Source organism: Rhinolophus ferrumequinum, chromosome 4 (assembly GCF_004115265.2).
Source record: "Rhinolophus ferrumequinum isolate MPI-CBG mRhiFer1 chromosome 4, mRhiFer1_v1.p, whole genome shotgun sequence".
NCBI lineage: Eukaryota > Metazoa > Chordata > Mammalia > Chiroptera > Rhinolophidae > Rhinolophus > Rhinolophus ferrumequinum.
The window spans coordinates 93,858,014-93,876,720 of NC_046287.1; the positions used below are offsets into that span (position 1 = coordinate 93,858,014).

At 37.1% G+C, this 18,707-nt stretch overlaps 1 protein-coding gene across 1 annotated transcript in view; it reads right to left on the minus strand.

Moving 5' to 3' along the window:
- Nucleotides 1–18,707, minus strand: part of NBEA (neurobeachin) — a 658,659-nt gene that overhangs the window by 48,041 nt on the left and 591,911 nt on the right. Inside the window, 1 exon segment of the mRNA XM_033103847.1 lies at nucleotides 16,735–16,887. Within this exon segment, the coding sequence (XP_032959738.1) occupies nucleotides 16,735–16,887 (153 nt within the window).

The window sequence follows — 18,707 nt, forward strand, 5'->3', positions numbered from 1 at the left end:
GGTGTCGGTCTCTTTCGGTTCATCTTGTTTGGAATTCTCTGTGCTTCCTGGGCCTGTTTCCTTTCCATGGTTTGGGAAAATTTCAGCCATTATTTCTTTAAATAAATTTTCTGTTCCCTTTTCTTTTTCTTCTCCTTCTGGGATCCCCGTAATGCAAATGTTTGAATGCCTGATGTTATCCCAGAAGTCCCTTAAGCTGTCCCTTAAAATTCTTTTTTCTTTTTGTTGTTCTAATTGGTTGATTTCTAGTAATCTGTCTTCCAGGTTGCTGATCCATTCTTTTGTGTTAGCTAATCTACTGTTTATTCCTTAAGTGTAGTTTTCATTTCAGTTATTGTGTTCTTCTGGTCTGTGTGGTCCTTTATTATACTTTCTAACTGTTGAAGTTCTTCCTAACTTCCTCTGTTCCATCCTTAAGTTTGGTGAGCATCCTATGACCTTTTCTCTGAATTCTTTACCAGGTCTATTACTTATCTCCACTTCCATAGGGTTTCTTTTCTGGGGATTTCTCTTGTTCCTTCATTTGAGAGATATTCTTTTGTCTTTTTATTTTGTTTGACTTTCTATGTTTGTTTATACGAATTAGACAAAATAGCTATCTCTTCCAGTCTTGAAAAAGTGGCCTTATGTAGAAGTAGTCTCTGTGTAGGCTGTATGCCAGGTGGTTTGGGCAGGCTGGTAGAAGTCAAGTGAGTGACTAACACGTCAGGGGCACTGGGCTACTGAGCTGGAGTGGCCTCAGGTGGGGAGCCCAAGTGTGTGTAGTAATGCCCTCTTGATCCTGTTTGCTCCCTTTGTTCAGGGTCTAAATGGACTTGGGAGATACATCCAGAAACGCACTGCAGGGATCTTTCATGCAGGCTAGTGCACCTAGAGAGCTCTCACTCAACCTATGGAGGTGGACGGGGATGGTAATAATGTGCTCACCAGCCCCTGCGCCCCCAGACAATTCCCACAGTCCCCAAGAGCTCCCGCACCTCCCCAGCCTTCTCTACACAGTGTCTCTCCTGTGTGTTGTACAGAAAGTTTCCTTGTGAAGAACTGACTCCAGTGTAGTCTTTATGTGCCAAGTGGTTTTGGGAAGCTATTCGGAGCAGGGCAGGTATGCACAGCACCTGAGGCCCTGGCTTGCTGGGCTCGAGGGGCTTATGACAGGGAGGCCAGGTGCATGTGGTGACACCCTGCTGCTCCTGCTTGCTCCATTTGTTTGGAGATAAAAGGCTCCAGGTAATGTAGCTGGGTGATCTTGCAGGTAGGCCAACACACCTGAATAGCGCTCCCGCCACCCCTATCACAATGGAGGGGGACAAACAACGGCGCTCACCGGCTCCTGCAGCCCCGAGAGTTCCCACAGCTCCCAGAGGGCTCCCGCAGCCTCCCAGCCTTTTCTGTTTGGTCTCCTGCTCTTGTTTGTGGTTCAGGAGCTGTTCATTCAGCCCTCAGTTGTCTCACAGGAGTAATTGTTCTCTATATATGCGTATATTTGGTATTTTATTTACACCAGTTATTGTGGATGTCCCTCATTCAGAATATAAACAATTAGATTTTATGAAAAGATAGATTCCATACTAAAACTACACAGAATTCTATACATCATTGGTTTTGACATAACAATTTAAACTAGAACATAGGAAAATAGACTGAAATACAACAGAAGTGTTGGTTAAAATTCTATATTGGTTATGTCTATAATACTCGTTTGGTCAATTTGTATAAATTATTTTTGTCAATTCAGTATAACTAGTTAATTAACAGAAAAATCAGTCTAATTATTCAGTAATATTTGCAGTGTCTTGTGCAGTAAATGAAAAAAGAAAAAAGAAATTGCAGTTCATTATAGAATAGCTGTTTCCCAAGTCTATTCATGGGAATTCAAAATTGTAGTGAAGTCACATATATTATTGAAAGGAAGATTTTTACCAACATAACCACATACTCAGTTAAGCAGCAACTATTTCAAATAAATCTTATAGATACCACTAGATATATTTGGAAAGAAAGGATTGATGAAATCTACTGTTATTTTGTTAAAGTAAAACAATTATTGAATAAAATGCCTAATGTGATTATGAGGGGTGGAGGGAATAATGACTTGTCACCAATTTGAGTTTAAAAAGTTATTTATTCTCTTTAATCTCCACTCACTACTTTTATTTTTCTCCTCTACCACAGGCAACATCTGTGATGTATTTAATGTTTCTCCTTTTGTTTGCATGTGTTTTTATAAAACATCACTCATTTGTTGTGTGTATGTACTTCTGGTTTATAAAAATGGCATAGAGTTACAGATTTCACTGAGTTTCTTACTTTTTTCACTTGGCATTGCTTTTAAAAATCTACTTATGTCGCTATGTGTACAGGTAGTCCATTGCTTCTAGTGGCTGCACAAAACTCCTCCAGCGGTGAGCACTACTACATCGTCTCTCACGTCACGACAAGAAGTTGTGGCAAACATCCTCTTTTACATCCCTTTTTGGATCTTTGTGAAAATGCCTCTGGAACTCATAATCTGGAGTAAGACTATGGTGTCACTGCACTGGATGTGCAGAAAGTGAACCTGAGTCCTTAGAGCCTAGGGGCTCTTCAGAATGGCTGCCTCCATCTCCACTGCCTCCAGCAGTGCGTGCAGGTTTCCATATGTCACATCCCCACTGACTCTTGGTATTATTCAGATTTCTAATTTTAGCCAATGTTAGTAGATAGAAAATAATTCCTCACTGTTGATTTAATTTGTATTCTTCTGATTACTAACAAGTGTGACAACTTTGAAATGTACTTGTTAACCTTCTGGTTTCTTCTTTTGTCAATTTCCTATTCATAACTTTTGCCTCCTTGTTTTTTTTCTTTCTTTTTTTTTTTTACAGAGGTGCCTGTCATAAGGTTGTTCCTTTGCAAATGTTCTTTATATATTTTAGATGATAGCTCCCTGTTGATTTTAAATATTGCAAATGCATTCTCTCAAATGTCACATCTATTAACATTATCCATATTGTTCTTTGGTGAATAGAAACTCTTAATTTTGAGATAATCAATTTTTTTCTTTATGTTTGTGCTTTTGGGGTTTTGTTTTGAAGTTACAAAGATAAGTTTCGATTTTTTGATCAATTAGCTTTATATTTATGGTTTTACTTTTCACATACTGGTCTTTAATCCACATAGAGTCCATTTTCATTCATATGTGGTATCAGATACAATCAGAATGATTTTTGTTTATATAGTAAGTCAGTTTTACCAATACTGTCTATCAAACAAACACACCTTTTTCTCAGTGATGTGTGCTATCATATTTAGTGTAAATATATGTTTGAAATGAAGATATAAAATTGCTATTGGTTATAGATAATATGATAATCTAACTGGAAAAAGCCATATAATCAATAGCCCAAGTATTAGAACCAATACATAGATTGTAAGGTCTCTCTTTCTTTCCTTTTCTTCCTTCCCACCCTCCCTCCTTTCCTTCCCTCCCTCCCTTTCCTCTCTCTTATCGATCATCTATGTGTCTGTGTATCTGTGTATCTATCTATCTATCTATCTATCTATCTATCTATCTATCTATCTATCTTCTATCATCTATCTATTTAGATCTGTGTGTATCTCCAGCTCCTTGCACTCTTTTTTATTTCCATTGTTTTCTTAATTTATCTCAATTACCTTTATTTCTTATATATTTTACTATGCAGTACAATTTATTCTTCTTTTTCATAGTTAACTTATCTATTTGTGGACCTTTATTCTTTCCTATAATTTTGATAGCACATGTATAGATACACCAAAATAATTTTGAGTGGGATTGCAAAAAATTTATAGATTAATTTGGGAAAATTAATATTAGGTTTTCCCAACCAAGGTCCCAGAATGTCTATTTATATAGATCATTTTCTGTGTACTTTATTACTGTTAAAAATGAAAAATTTATCCATAAAGGGCCAAGGTATTCTTGGTTAATTTTCAGATAATTCATAGGTTTTGATACAATTGTAATATTTTTCAACTCAAATTTTATACTTGGTTATTGATGATATAGAAAAATGTTATCAATTTCCATAAGTTAATTTTGTTTCTGGCAACTCTTACTATTAGTTAAACTTCTTTATTTTTTCTTACAGACTTGTTCTCAACTTTGAAAACTAGATAAAACAAGAGCAGTGATATGAGCATCTTGGCTTTTTTCCTGATCTCTGCAACACACACACACACACACACACACACACACACACACACACACACAGTTTTAAAAATATATTTCATACACTGTTGGGCTGTTAGATATTTTATTTAGAATTTTTATATTCATAGCCACACATTTATATTATATTGCTTTTTCCTTTTCCTCCCTTTAACTGCTTTTGAAATCAAGATTACCCTGGCCTCATAAGTGAGTGGCATGGCTTTCCATATTTTCTGGAACAACTTGCATAAGAAATTAATCCATTATCTCTTAAAAATTTGGTAGAACTAACCTGTAAAATAATATGGCCTTAGATATTTTGGGGGAAGGGAAGATTTTACCATTTAAATTTCTTGAAGGCTTATAAGTCTGTTTCTTCTGGTGCCAATTTTGACATTTTATGTTTTTCTCAGTATTTATCCATTTCATTTCAATTTGAAAACTGATTAGTTCATAGTTGTTTAAAATAATCTTCAATTAAATTTTTAAAATCTATTTACCCTATTCTATTCTACATGTTAGAGAGGCAGCACAGTTAACCAATAAACAATTGTCATTAAATAATTTTGCCTCAGGTATTTTTCTTTTGGGAATTATTTCACTAAATGACAAGGAAGCAATAAGGCAGTAGATTAAACAGACAAAGTCGTATAGATTGCCTGTCTTGCTTGTCACCGCAGAAATAAAAGAAAATCCATTTAAAACATTTAAAAACTAAATCTGGTTCTAAATCAAATGTATATCTAAGAATTGAATTTTAGATATCAACATAATTAAAGCATAAAATCCTATCTAAAGCTGAGGCCTGAGACTTAACTGTCCTCTAAACTGTATTAATATGTTACTATTATAAATACACGCTATCTGCTTATTCTTGCAGAACAATGTTTTCATGCACAAACCCATTTTGGATTTTGAAATAAGGTTTTATTACAAATACTTATAATTGCAGAATATAAAGAAATACTTCATCACTAAACTATTAGGGTTATAATGGTCTTAAGAGCTTGCATACCCCCTTACTTGCATATCTAAAAGCAGAAGCAATTGCTTTAAGCATACATAAACCAATTCCCAATCCATAACTTGACCCTGGGGATCTGAAAGGAAGGAAATAAAGTGAGATTTAAAACAGAGCGGATATCTCTTAGATGGACAATAGTTACCTAATTCTAATTTCCATACGGTCGCATGGGTATTAGATGGTAGCGAATTCTTTCTTTAGCAGGTTTAGGATAAAGCATCTCTAAAACTTACAGAAAAGGAAACTAGGCTAGTGGAATAAACTGGGAGGAGAGAGCGTTCATTTCTCCTGAATGATTTTATTTAAGAATACTGAATTTCCTAGCCCCTCTTCCACACTAGAGTGAAAATACTTCCCAGCCCTTTTTCTTATTGCCTCAAAAATGTGCTTCTGATATTGAAAAAAAAAATCTCTAAATAGAGTTGAATATATTCAAGGTGACATTCAGAAAATTATAGTGCAACTTCTGTAGTATCTATACTAGCTTCTCTTCATGACTAAATTGAAGTTGTTGTTATTACCCAGTGAAACATTCAACTACTTTAAATAAGGACAACATAGTTGTTTTAACTATTCATTTGCGAGGGAGCTTAAATGATCCTATTACTTGATTGCTTACGGGATGTATTATATAGAGGGCTAGTTCCATTCCCACAAGCACCATCCTAGCCTTAGCTCTCACTGCTTTCTACATGGCTACTGTAAGAGACTTCCACGTCTTTCTCCCATCTAACCCAACTTGCATCCTGCGGCTGGAACAGACCTCTGAAACCATCATGCTCCTTTTGTCATCCTCTATTTCAAAACCTCCAAGGTTCCTCTTAGCATCACACATTCAGTGCAAACTTGACCTGATCCCTCAGGCCTTTCAAACATTGATCCTACCCTCCCACCATTTCTTAGGACTTCTTGACACCCAGTATAACATTGGCTCCAGGAGCACATACAATTCACAGCCCTAGACACATAGCAGCTGGTACAACATTTGAGAATTTGTTGCTCTTTTCTCTTTAAAATGAAAGCATTTTATCCTCCTGCTTCTTTTTCAAGTCATATCCACCCTTCTAATTCTAGTCCAAAGTTTGTTTCCTGAATTCTCCAGCTCACACGCTATGAATTCTTCTATGAATTTCCATGACACATAGTTAGTACCCTTCTGCTTAAGTAGTAAGACAATGTATATGAATTTACTTGTGAAAATCAAGTTACATATAAATGTAAAGTGCTATGTAAAGGAATGGGGTCTACCAGTTAGTATCAAACTTGCAATACTGTATCCTCAATTAGAATATAAGCGGTTGGAAGATAGGGACCATAGATGTCTCTTGCTTCTTTTGCATTTCTCATAGCTCCTAACATAGCATCAAATAGTAAGTTTTTAATATATATTTATTGGTTGATTAAGTAAGAGGAAGGAAGAAAAGAAATGTGAAGAAGTGAGGGTGTAAGGTGGGGGAAAACAGCTCATTTATTCATTCAACAGATGTTGATTGACTGCTCGCTATGTGCCAGACACTATTCTGGATCCTTGATCACAGCAATGAATAAAAGAAACCAAAATCCCTGCCAGAGAGTTTACACTGTCGTGGGGGGAAGACCAACAAAATCCAAGATAATTAGCAACATACAGAGCATGTCAGAAGGTGATAAGCACTAAGGAAAAGAAAAAGGCAGGCAAGAACATTAAGGAGTATGAATGGATAAGGAGAGGACTGTTGATTTAGAGGAAGTGGTTAGAGAAGGCTTTCTGGACTTTGTGACAATTAAGAACTATAATGAGGAAGTGAACTGTAAGAACATCTGGGGTAAGAAAATTTCAAACAGAGGGAACAAATATTCATTTATCATTTATTCATGCACTCATTCATTCAACATGGAGCATGGGTCCTGGGCCAGGCAGTGTTCTAGGCCACAGGGAGACTGCGATAAACAAGACAAATTTCTCCAGAAGCATGTCTCACTGAAATGCAAATAAACAAAGTGAACATAGTCTACTCTCTCTCCAGCTCCAAATTATTGACCACCTACCATACCTCAGACACTAGCTTTGGAGGATATACGGGTGAGCAACCATTCCATGTCCTCAAAAAGATCACAATCTAGTGGAAGACAAATGTGTTGACTTTTGCTTTTCCTGATGCTGGAATTTCTGCTAGAATTCAAAGCGGACGATGGGCACTAAAGCCCCATCCCCACCATGTTCCCAGCAGAAATTACTAAAATGTAGTGGATTTATCTCTGCTGCTCCAGCCATCACCACTCTGCATACCTGTCCCCCTCCCTTACCTGTCTCTAGACTAGAGAAAGGTAAGTGCAAATGGTTTCTGCTAGGAAGTTGTAGAGGGAAAATGTTGGCTCTAACATTGAAATACATCAAGAATCCATTAATTTCTTATTGCCTTCGTTGTTACCACCCTGGTCCAAGTCACAAAGCTTCCTAACAGATATGCCTATTGTACCCGTCATTCCCAACACTGTAGGTATATGCCCCAAGGAAATGAAAATAGCCATTCAAACAAAACTTGTCTGTGAATGTTCATAGAAGAAATGTTATATAATAGTAATTATGATAATAACCATAATATTATAATTCTATAATAACGAACGTGGAATATTCAGTATTCGTAATAGCCAAAAAGTAGCTAAATAGTAGTTCAACTGATGAACTGATGAACAAAATGTGCTCTATGCAGACAGTGAAATATTATTCAGCCACGAAAAGGAATGAAGTTCTGAAACATGCTACTACATGGATGAACCTTGAGAACACCATGCTAAGTGAAGGAAGACAGTCACAAAGGCCACAGACTATATGATTCCTATTTATGTGAACTCTCAGAATGGGTAAATCTATAGAAACAGAAAGTGGATTACTGACTGCCCAGGGCTGGGAGGCGGAAGGGTGCCAAAGGGTATGCGAGTTCCTCTTACTCATGATGAAAATGTCCTACAATTGATGGTGGTGATGGTTGCATATATCTGTGACTAGAGTAAAACTCATTGAATTGTACACTTCACATGGGAGCGTTGTATTGTATGCGTGAGTTATATCTCAACAATGTATTTTAAAAAGAAAACAAAAGTAGTAAGATTGTGGCACTCTCCGGCCCCCAGCCCTGTGATGACTGCATTTCACTCAGAGTGAAAATGCCAAATGCTTTCAATGGCCTTCAGGCCTTCCGCCACCTGGCTCCTTACCGCTCAGTCCTCTCCTCCCCATGTGCCCTGTGCCCTCTCCACCCGTCCCCACTGGATTCCTGCCAAGCCCGTCCCTGCCAGTTGCTCCCTCCGCCTGCAGTGGTCGTTCCCTGAGCCACCTGGTCACTCACATCCTTCAGGACTTAGTTCAAGTCCCACCTTCACCACGAGGGGACACTACCACCTGCCCTGCATTCCTGGTCCCTTTGCCTAGAAGTATTAACACTTCTTTTTCCATGGCATTGCTCACCTTTCAGCACACTAAATATTTTACTTATTCCTTCATTTTGTCTGTCTCCCTCTGGACTAAAGTAAGCTCAGTGAGTACGTGTGTACTGCACACACGTACACAGAGCCTGGAACGCTCACCAAGGATCCGTGGACTGAACGATGACAGCACCTCTCAGCCTTTACTGTATCTGTGCCCCGGACTAGAGCGTGAACTCTCGCAGGCCACTCACTGGGCTGCTCGTGTCGTGTCTGTGTTTCCAGAGCCCAGAGCAGTATGACGTATTCACGAGTGGGATAAAGGATGGCATTTCTCTACTTTACCCTCGCTTCAGAGTAGGATCCATGCCCTTGAGTTTTCCATCATGCCTTACTCAGAACCGGCCCTCCGTAAAGGTTTACGTCACGAACAAATCCCCCTGGTCAGAGATAAGGAGCTCACTGCCACGCCAACGGAAAAGGGTGCCTTGTTTGTCCCGGGTGTCATGCTAACAGGTGGCAGAGCAGCACTCACACACAAGATATCCATCTCAACATTTTAAGTCCCTGCGAAAGACTTGCAACAATTCTGAGGTTCTGCTATTTGCTTAAAATTCTTTCTTTGAGCAAGGTGCTTTTTAATAGGACGCCAATGGAAATGTTTACCTATCACAAAAGAGATGTTTTCTTGAAAATATGAAAACCTTATACAGAATGTAACAGAGAAGAAGCAACGCCCCGTTCACGCTGCTCTCCCCGCCTCTGCAGACAGTCCAGCCCCGGGCCAGCAGCGCCGGGAGTCCGCGGGGTTGAGGCCGCGGGAGATTATCAGGGCACATCCGTGAAAGGCCTTTTTATAAAACAAGTTTTAAAAAAGGGCACGTTATGATTGATGAACCCAGCATTAGGGTAATGTTATCAGAGAGACTTTCTATTTCTGTCCTGTGTGAGGAGGTCAGATTATAATCACGTTAGAGCTGAACACAGTGCTTTATTAATGTTTCATGAGTGAGTTGGCCGTAATCAGCCTGGCTTGGTGTGGATAAATTAAACCAATTCTTGATGTATGAACTCGATGCATTTAGAATTTATTGGAATGTCTACTAAAAGTATCTGTGTCACTTTACCAGGTTTTCTGATTACACCAAATTTGGAATTTCACAGTGAATTTTGGAATTTCTTCAGTGAAACACAATCCTTGTCACTGTAACTAGAAAATATAAACAACTCTAACTAATTACATACATTATTGCCTATAATTCAAAAACCAGTGAACTAAAGGAAATACATCATTATAAATGAAAGGAATGTTTTATTCTTAAAAATTAGAAAAGGAAATGAGGTTGTACTCATGTAAAGCCTTCTACAAATGCATCAAATGCCTTTTCAATTGCTGGCATGAGATAATTAAACTGATGGTTTATAATCAATGATACCATCCCTTTTTATAATATTATTTTTGTCTGCTTTGCTTTGAATGTCTTAATGACTATTTTAAAAACGGAGGAGGGAAAGCTCATGGACACAGAGTACAAAGAGACGAAGGCTGTCTTACCCCTGTGAATGCCATTTCTTTGGGCGATATGACACTTTCATTTTATACTTTAGGCTCATCACGAAGAACTTCTTCAAATAATTGAAGACAATCCTGTCCCAAGTTATAAATATACTAGAGCACATTTTCTCTAAACCCATTTGACAAGAACTAAATCTTACATGAACTATCCAGCCAGTATAAAGAAACATTTATAATGTTATAAAATAATATTAAAAAAAATGGATGTAGTGTTCATGGAATTCATGGAAAATTGATAGAATATTCAAACACATCTATATTTTATATTACCACCCAGGTTTTGCATATTGGAGAAATATTCATCAAATAAATATTTCTTAAGCAACAAAAAGAAAACATATAGATAATTGATTGAATTTTCTAGTTTTAACACACATGCCTGACATGGTATCTGCGAGGTATCAGTTTGATCATTTCCCATCAGTATGACGGGAAAAATGACCACGGGTTGGAGCAAAGGAAACTACAAACAGCGTGCTGTGAAGGGCAACTCAGAGCAGGCGACACTGAGACAGGAGAGCCGCTGCAGAGACACAGCTACATTTTGCAAGGTGTCTTTTGATAGCTCCGATGCTTAAGGCTGTTCCCAGAGGCAGTGATTTGGCTCTGTCCTTTAGCTTTAATTCTGATGCAACCAAAAATGGTGCTATAGATGTAGAATCTTCCCTTTCAATTCTGTGGAGTCCCTTCAAGGAAAACTCAGGACAAGAAGCAGAAAGAAGGAACACTTCTCAAGTCACCTAACGAGGTAGCTAGGCGTTTCCTGTGTACGATCGATTTAACCTGCCATTGTATCCTGGTGCAGCAGAGAACCAGGACCATGCAGTTTGATTTTCCCAAATACACAGACTTTTGTGTAAAGCCTTCCACTCCATGGAGTAAAGCTTTCGTTCCCAAGTCTTACTAAATTCATTAATGCCTATAAGATAACAGGAATTTGGTTTAGAAGAGAGAAAAACCCCAGTGCCTTGCTTCTTTCATTTCCTCATGAACATAAGTTGGAAATTATTACTTATAATAAAAATGTACTATTCATTTCTGAAAATCTTTTATGACATTTCCAGAAATGCAAAAATATTTTGTCTCTCTTAGTTTAGGAAGTTATCAAATTTAAATCTTTTGAATATGTGAGAGCAAATCTCTGAAGAACAGTTATTTCACCATATTATATGCAATTCTTATAGCTCCTGGGACGTTGTACGCACTGCCGTGATGAATATGTAGTTACAGTGGTACTAAAGAGTGAGATTTATTTTAAAGAAGCACTGGATTTTGCCTTGAAGTTTGCTCAGTAGCACTCAAGCTGTTAGGGAGACAAGATATAAGAAGTAAGAGGTGTTAGTATTAGGAGTAAATTATTGTCTTTACAGTGTTATAATCATTTTTCAGGCTGTATCTTTCACCTTTCGATGCATACTCTGGGATTCTCTTAAAAACCCAAAATGATTTGAAACCATTTGGTGAGAATCAGGTATGTCTAAGGAAAAGTGATTTAAAAAAATCTTACCTGGTGATCATAGGAATAACGAGATAGGCCAGAGTGTCACTGATTAAAACCGAATTGTCGGTCTGAGTAAAAAGAGACCTAAGGGGTCTCGAGGTCATCCATGCGTAGGATATAGATAGTTATAAATAACACACAGGCTATATTCCAAAGTTCCTTTATAATTTGGTGTTTGGAACACATATTGCAGTAGAAATAGTAGTAGTTTAATGTGGTTGGCTCTCAAGTTGGTAAACAAAGGCACATTTAATTCAAAATATGGGTGAAGTTTTAAAGACAATAAGTGGGTCCGGGGCCATTACACTCAGAGTTCTAACCGACGATGCTAGACATGACAAGGAAAAGCACTAAGGGCAAGACGTTGGGTACGCCACTTTGCCTTTCCGGGTCTCAGCTTCCCTATTCAGATAAAGGTCTGATTTAGGTCTGTGTGTGACTACTAGAAAGTTTAGACTGTCAACTAGTGCCGTTGCCTCCATCTGTAGAGTTGAAGGATAGTGTTCCTCTCACACCTGCTGGCAGTGAGACCTGGGACTTCCTCAGCTCTGAGCCCAGGTTTTACTTGCTGGGAAAGGGGGCCTTACGGGGTCCGGGCTGGGGACAGAGTTATAGATAGGATCACTGAAAGTCAAGTCTGCATCGCTGTTGGGGTTGGAACATGCTCATTATTTTGGGTCAATTCCCACTTATCTCTTTCTTTTCTTCTTCTGACCCCAAGATCCTGGCTTCTGATGAGAAGACATGTTTCTTTCCCGTCTCCTCTCCCTTCTCCCTTCCACAGCTCCTCAAGCCACTCCTTACTCTATCCTTGAGACTGTGAATAAGAACATTGCCACTTTGGTAAGGAGGTGATATTTGGCAACGCAATTTACCTCACTAGGTTTTAGAATAATTATTATTTCAGAAAGTTTTTTGAGAATTAAAAGAATGATGCACCTGAAGCTCTAGCACAGTATCTGACAAAGAAGAAACACTCAGTAATGGTGTCAGCTATAAGCCTACAATAAAGGTGTAGGCTATACTGAGCCTATGGCCATTGGTTAATCTTGGACAACGTCTACATTGGGATGACTCAGGACATCACTGGGGCATGAGGAATGCTGAGTAAGATTAGGGTAACATCCTTGCAGCAGTTGCCAGCAGTAAGTCTTGGAACGAGGAAAGTAGAGGAAAAATTGTAAGTAACCACACAGGGAAGTAAGGAGAGTGTCCTAGGCCAGTCATACAGCTGATTATATATAAGAAGAGGTATAAATTGGGTACCGTCTACAGTAACATTCCACTTACTAAGGGTAGGTTTTGTCAATGCGTGTTTCGGTACACAACTCCCAAATCTAGAATTGATCAGACAATGGACAATGAAACCTGAGGTAGAAGATTATCAGCTTTACCAAAGCTACAAAGTTTACGTTTCCTCTAGGGCCTCAAATAGCACTTCACTGATTCTTAGTTATCATAAGGACTTGACAAATTTGATTACCTAATTTTTGTAGACTAGAGGTGATGATAAGCCACAAATTCTAATCAGCATGGCTATTAAAGCAAACTGTGGTGATAGCTGACCATCTAAATAATAAAATAGAAAAAGAATAGATATAGAATTGTATCACTTCATGGAATAATAATGGGTACTTGGGATAATAAAGAAACGAAGTTTCATCCTTTGTACAAGAGCATGGGGAACAAAGTAGTAACACATTTTAGAACAATAACCATAACAATGGTTCTAAAAGTTCTCACTTAGCTATAAAAATCTAGAAACTTCATTTGTCTGAAAGGTTATTTAGTTGGATTTCATTACCTACCAACATACAAGATGGATGAAGCACTGTGATTTCTCTGCAGGTTTTGTCAAGAGTGTATGGTTTTGCTTGTTTAGTTTACATCAATACTAATTATTTGATGATTTCTCATCCAAAATAATTGTTATTTTTCCCTGCATTCAAAAAATTCTGTGCATGATGCCACCTTGGGGATTTGTTTTTCAGAAGCATAACAGCCTCTTCTTTTTCAATTAGGCATATCATTAATAAAATTACTAATTCTAGGGGCATATGGACTTCTTTTGCTAGTGATGAACACAAACGTTGTGTCTATAATGAATGATAACTTAATGTCTTATTAAAATATATCTAAAAATCTTTTAGCATCCAGGGAGCCCATGAGGAGATGCTCATACATCATTAGTCACCAAGGAAATGCAAACTAAAACTATAATGAGATATTATTCACACCAACTAAAATGGCTATAATAAAAAAAAACAAAAAAGGGGCAATAACAAGTGTTGGTGAAGATATAGAGGAACTAGAACTGTCATACATTGCTAGTGGATATGTAAGATGGTATGGTCACTTTGCAAGACAGGTAAGCAATTTCTTAAAAAGTTAAACATAAATTTACCATATGCCTCAGAAATTCTACCCCTAGATATGTACACAGAGAGATTTGTATGTGAATGTTCATAGCAGTATTATGCATAATAGCCCCAAAGTGGAAAGAACCCCAAATGTTCATCAACTGATGAATGGATAAACAAAATATGGTACATTCATACAATGGAATACCATTACGCAGAAAGAGGAACAAAGCATGGATATATGCTACAACATGGAGGAATAGTATGAAAAAAATCTAACACAAAAGGATACATATTATATGGTTCTATTTACATAAAATGTCCAGAAAAGGCAAACCTACTGAGATAGAAAGCAGATTATTGGTTGCTGGGGGCTGGAGCTGGGCACAGGGAGTGACTGCAAACGAGCATGGGATCTTTCTGGGGTGATGAAAATGTTGTAATATTAGATGGTGGCGATGGTCACACAACTCTACATTTACTAAAAATCATTCAATTGTTTTCTGAAAACAAATGAATTTTATGATAAATAATGATATTTAAAAAATATTCATAAGGTATCCTCCCCATTTTACAGATGAGAAGTGTGACGGCTAGAGATGTTCCATCAATTACCTGGGGCAACGGCGCTAGTAAATGGCAGAGCCCATTTCAAGAGCAGGAAATTTTAAAATTCCAAGTCACACTCTTTCTGAAATACCTACTGGCTTTTATTAATTATTAGCACCCACATGAACACTTCTGTTTAGTCAGTTGAGTTCAACAGAATGAGCAAGAGAAAATCTGGTCCAACAATTTTTGGTAACTTTGCTTGCCTGAGTGAAAGATTCATTCAATTTGACTAGTTGGGACCAAACTAGGTAATATGCTGAAATCTCTCCTACATGATTGATTCATTCAGCAAATATCTGGTGGCCAACTCCTCCCTGCCAGGCACAGTTCTGGGTTCTAGAAATAATAGTGGAACGATGTGACTGAGTGATACTCAGGTGTAGCAGGATTTTAGGGTTGAATCTATAGTTCTGTTGTCCTTACACTGATATCATAACCAGTATTCAAGTATGTAATGCTAGGTGATAGACGGGCAATTCTAAAAACAAGTATAGATTTTTAGAAATATTCATCACTGAAGTATAAATCCTTCACATTAAAATATAAATTGAAGAAATAATCTGTTGTTCAAAGACAGAGCATGAAATAACTCCACAAATCTGAAAGTGCCAATTTATAGATTGCAAGAGATCATGCATAAAATGTATGCAATACGACATGGTATTCCCTCAAAGGGGGAGACGATTTGCAGATTATCTATCTACACAGTACTTTTAAACATCAATCCACACTACAGCAACAGTTTTCTCAAATAAAGTATATGAAAAGTGAAATATTTCTTCGAGACAGAAAATAAAACTCCAAAATTGAAGGGAGCATGTGACTAACAGTAAAGTCAAAAAAAAAGAAAAGAAAAGAAAGAAGAGAAAAAGAAAAGAGACAGACAGACACCAAATTGGTGGGTAGAGGGAGGAACCATATGGTGTGTGATCCTATTAATTTGAAATCTCTGGAATAGGCAAATCTCTAGAAACAGAAAGTAGGTTGCCTAGGGGAAATGGGAAAAATGGGGGAGATGCTCAAGGGTATTGGGTTTCTTTAAGGCGTGATAACAATGTACATAATTGACTGTAGTGATGGCTGCACAACTCTGACTAGAATAAAACTCATTGATTTTTTTACTTTAAATGGGTGAATTGTATGGTATGTGAATTATATTTGCGTGATATACGTGAATGATATAGCTCTTGCCGAAAAATGGGAATGAGTGATATGTGAACCTTATTTGGATTCTGATACAAATACAGAATATGTAAAAACAAAATAAAACATATTTATGAGACAGTTGGAAAAAACTGGGAGTGAGTGAAATAGGGTTTAAAACTACATTTTGGGTCATTGGTTTTATTGATATAATTCCCCAATTGACCAAGAACAATAGTACAACTGAGAGGTTGTTTGGTAAAATGGTTATTTCCATATACCATAACCACATTGAGATTAAAATCTCCTTAAATATGGATAAAATATATTAAAATCTATAAAATTCCCACATGCAAACATTCTATGAACACATTTTTTTTATTTGAATGCCCAAGCACCTGTCATACAGATTTTAAAAATAATCACATTTTCTATAAGAATGTTTTCTAGACGGGTGTTCTCTTCAAGTCAAGTATATTACACTGTAAGGTGTGTTTCACACTTAAAATTTCCTATACACAAATATGTTGTAAATGTAAATTATTTTGTTTTGAATAATTTATGAGTGAAAAAAGAGTGCAGATTTAGCCAGTAGACAAAAACAAGGAACGGGCATATTCTTTTTTAGCATTTTAGAGTATGTTGTACTGGTCAACAGATGCTCATCTGATTATCTTCTCCTAAGGGAGCAAATATAACTAAATTACCATTCCTTTATTAGTCCTCATGAAAGGAAAATCCACTCTACAGTAAAGAACGCTGTCAAAAGGCAACAGTAAATTTCTTTTTTTCCCCTTAAATTTCAACCTTGTATTTATAGATGTGAAATGACAGTTCGTTAATAGTTAGAAACAAAGGACTACTAATAGTTAGAAACAAAAGAAACAAAAGAGCATTTTGACTTCTTGGTGACTGCTCAGGCAAAAACAAAATCTCTCTTACCATCCTGTTGATCCGTACAAAGTCTTCAGGTTTTTTTGCCCAGGGGGGAAGGTCAACATCATTTACCACCACTTCATCTTCTCTGACTCCAAGATTATAGCCATTACTGTTGACAAACATCTCTGGTAGGTAATAGAACTCTGGAATTAGTTCCTGCCAAAAACAAAAATGTGGCCCATGAAACCACTTTAAAAATCAGTTGAATAAAACTATTCACTTATGACAACTGTAAATTGAATTAAACAATTTCTTTATTTAAGTCCAATATTTTATTACTTAATTCTACTCTTAATTTGTTTTGAGAAAGAGTCTAAGAAGAGAAGACAAGTATTTTTCTTGAATAACTTGCTTGATAATTTATTTATACGGTTTTCAATCTTATCATGCCACAACTTTGTCAAGAGAAATAGGTTATAGAATCAACAATAGTATTAGTAAACAAATATATAAAGCTATAATCTACAAGTCTCTGCTGTTCAGCAAACTTTTCCAAATATTATTGAAATATTCAAATTCCAAAAAAAAGGTTTTGCTAGTATTGGTTAAAAATCATGTGATATCTTCTTTTGTTTTATGACGACACTGGCAATTACAACATATGCTTTCTATGAAGAGATTCATTTTTATTTTGTAATTTGGCAAAATAAATTATTTTTATACCCACCACTAAACACAATGAAGAGATAATATGCAATGTGATAATAAGTTTTAAATATTTAATGGATACCATCTGAATAATAAATAAGTTCTTAATAAACTGGATGCAAAGACAACTTGTGTTCCTCATATAGAAGTATGGCATTAACAACTGCATTCAAGGAAAACTAGTTTGACGCACAATGTCTGATATGTGGTTTATGTGACTTGAGAATAAATCTGATATGAAAATGAACTGATTTTATGATCCTAAAAGTTTTTATTTGTTGTCCTTTTGTAAAGCAACTGGAGAAAATAAAAGCAAAAAAACCCCACTGTAGTTGTTATTTACACTATCTATGCCATGAAAAAATACCAATCTTTTCAAACATGAAGATGAGAGTTAAATTAACTTTAAATTATATTGTGAAAGGCATAAGGACATTTGTTTGTGTAACACGATCAACATAAACAAATTTTCTGGATAAATGTAGCTTAACTTTTTAATAAGCACAGATTTTCTTCTACTTAAACCATTTAATTAGAAATCTTTCTAAAGTCTATTACCTAATTCCCTGATAGTTATTTATTCATATAGCAAAGTTAGAGTACCAAGCACTGTGATGGGTACTGAGAAAACAAAAACTGAACAACACATTGGCCTTACCTTTGAGTAAATTCATGTCTGGTCTACGGGGAAGATGTATAAACAGATGGTGATGACAGACAGCAGTGATAGCTGGGAGAAGGGTACAAAGTACTAGGGAGCAGAGAGGAGAGCAGGGGACTCTGGGCAATTCAGAAGAGACTTCACTGCAGATGGGACATTTGAGGTCAAGAATGGCTAAGATAAAGGGAAAAGGGGCAGGGGGACCACCAGGGAATAATATCAAGGTATGGCAGGAACAGAGAATGGTGGACTATAGCATGTATTAGGGGACAGATCAAGATGGGGATGAGATGGTATAGGAAGCCAGATGATGAAGAAAAGTTTCATGCCACGCTCGGCCATTTGGATTATATCTCATTGGTAACCATTTTAAAGAAGAGTTATTGACATGATCAAATTTATTTCAAAGCAAGACACTGGGTGACAATGTGAATGGCCGATTGGAGAGGGGTGAGACCAGTACATATGTGTGTGTGTGTGTGTGTGTGTGTGTAGGAGGGGAAGAAAGAGAACCAGCAACAGCAAGGAGGGCAGGAGGAAAGAGGGAAGGGCAACTGCTAATTGTGGTGAGCAAGGGGACATGTCATGGGACTTTACCAAGGAGGGGTAATATGCAACAGAGGTGAGTAAATAAAGTTGTGGACCCGAGGATGCAAAAGAGAAGGAA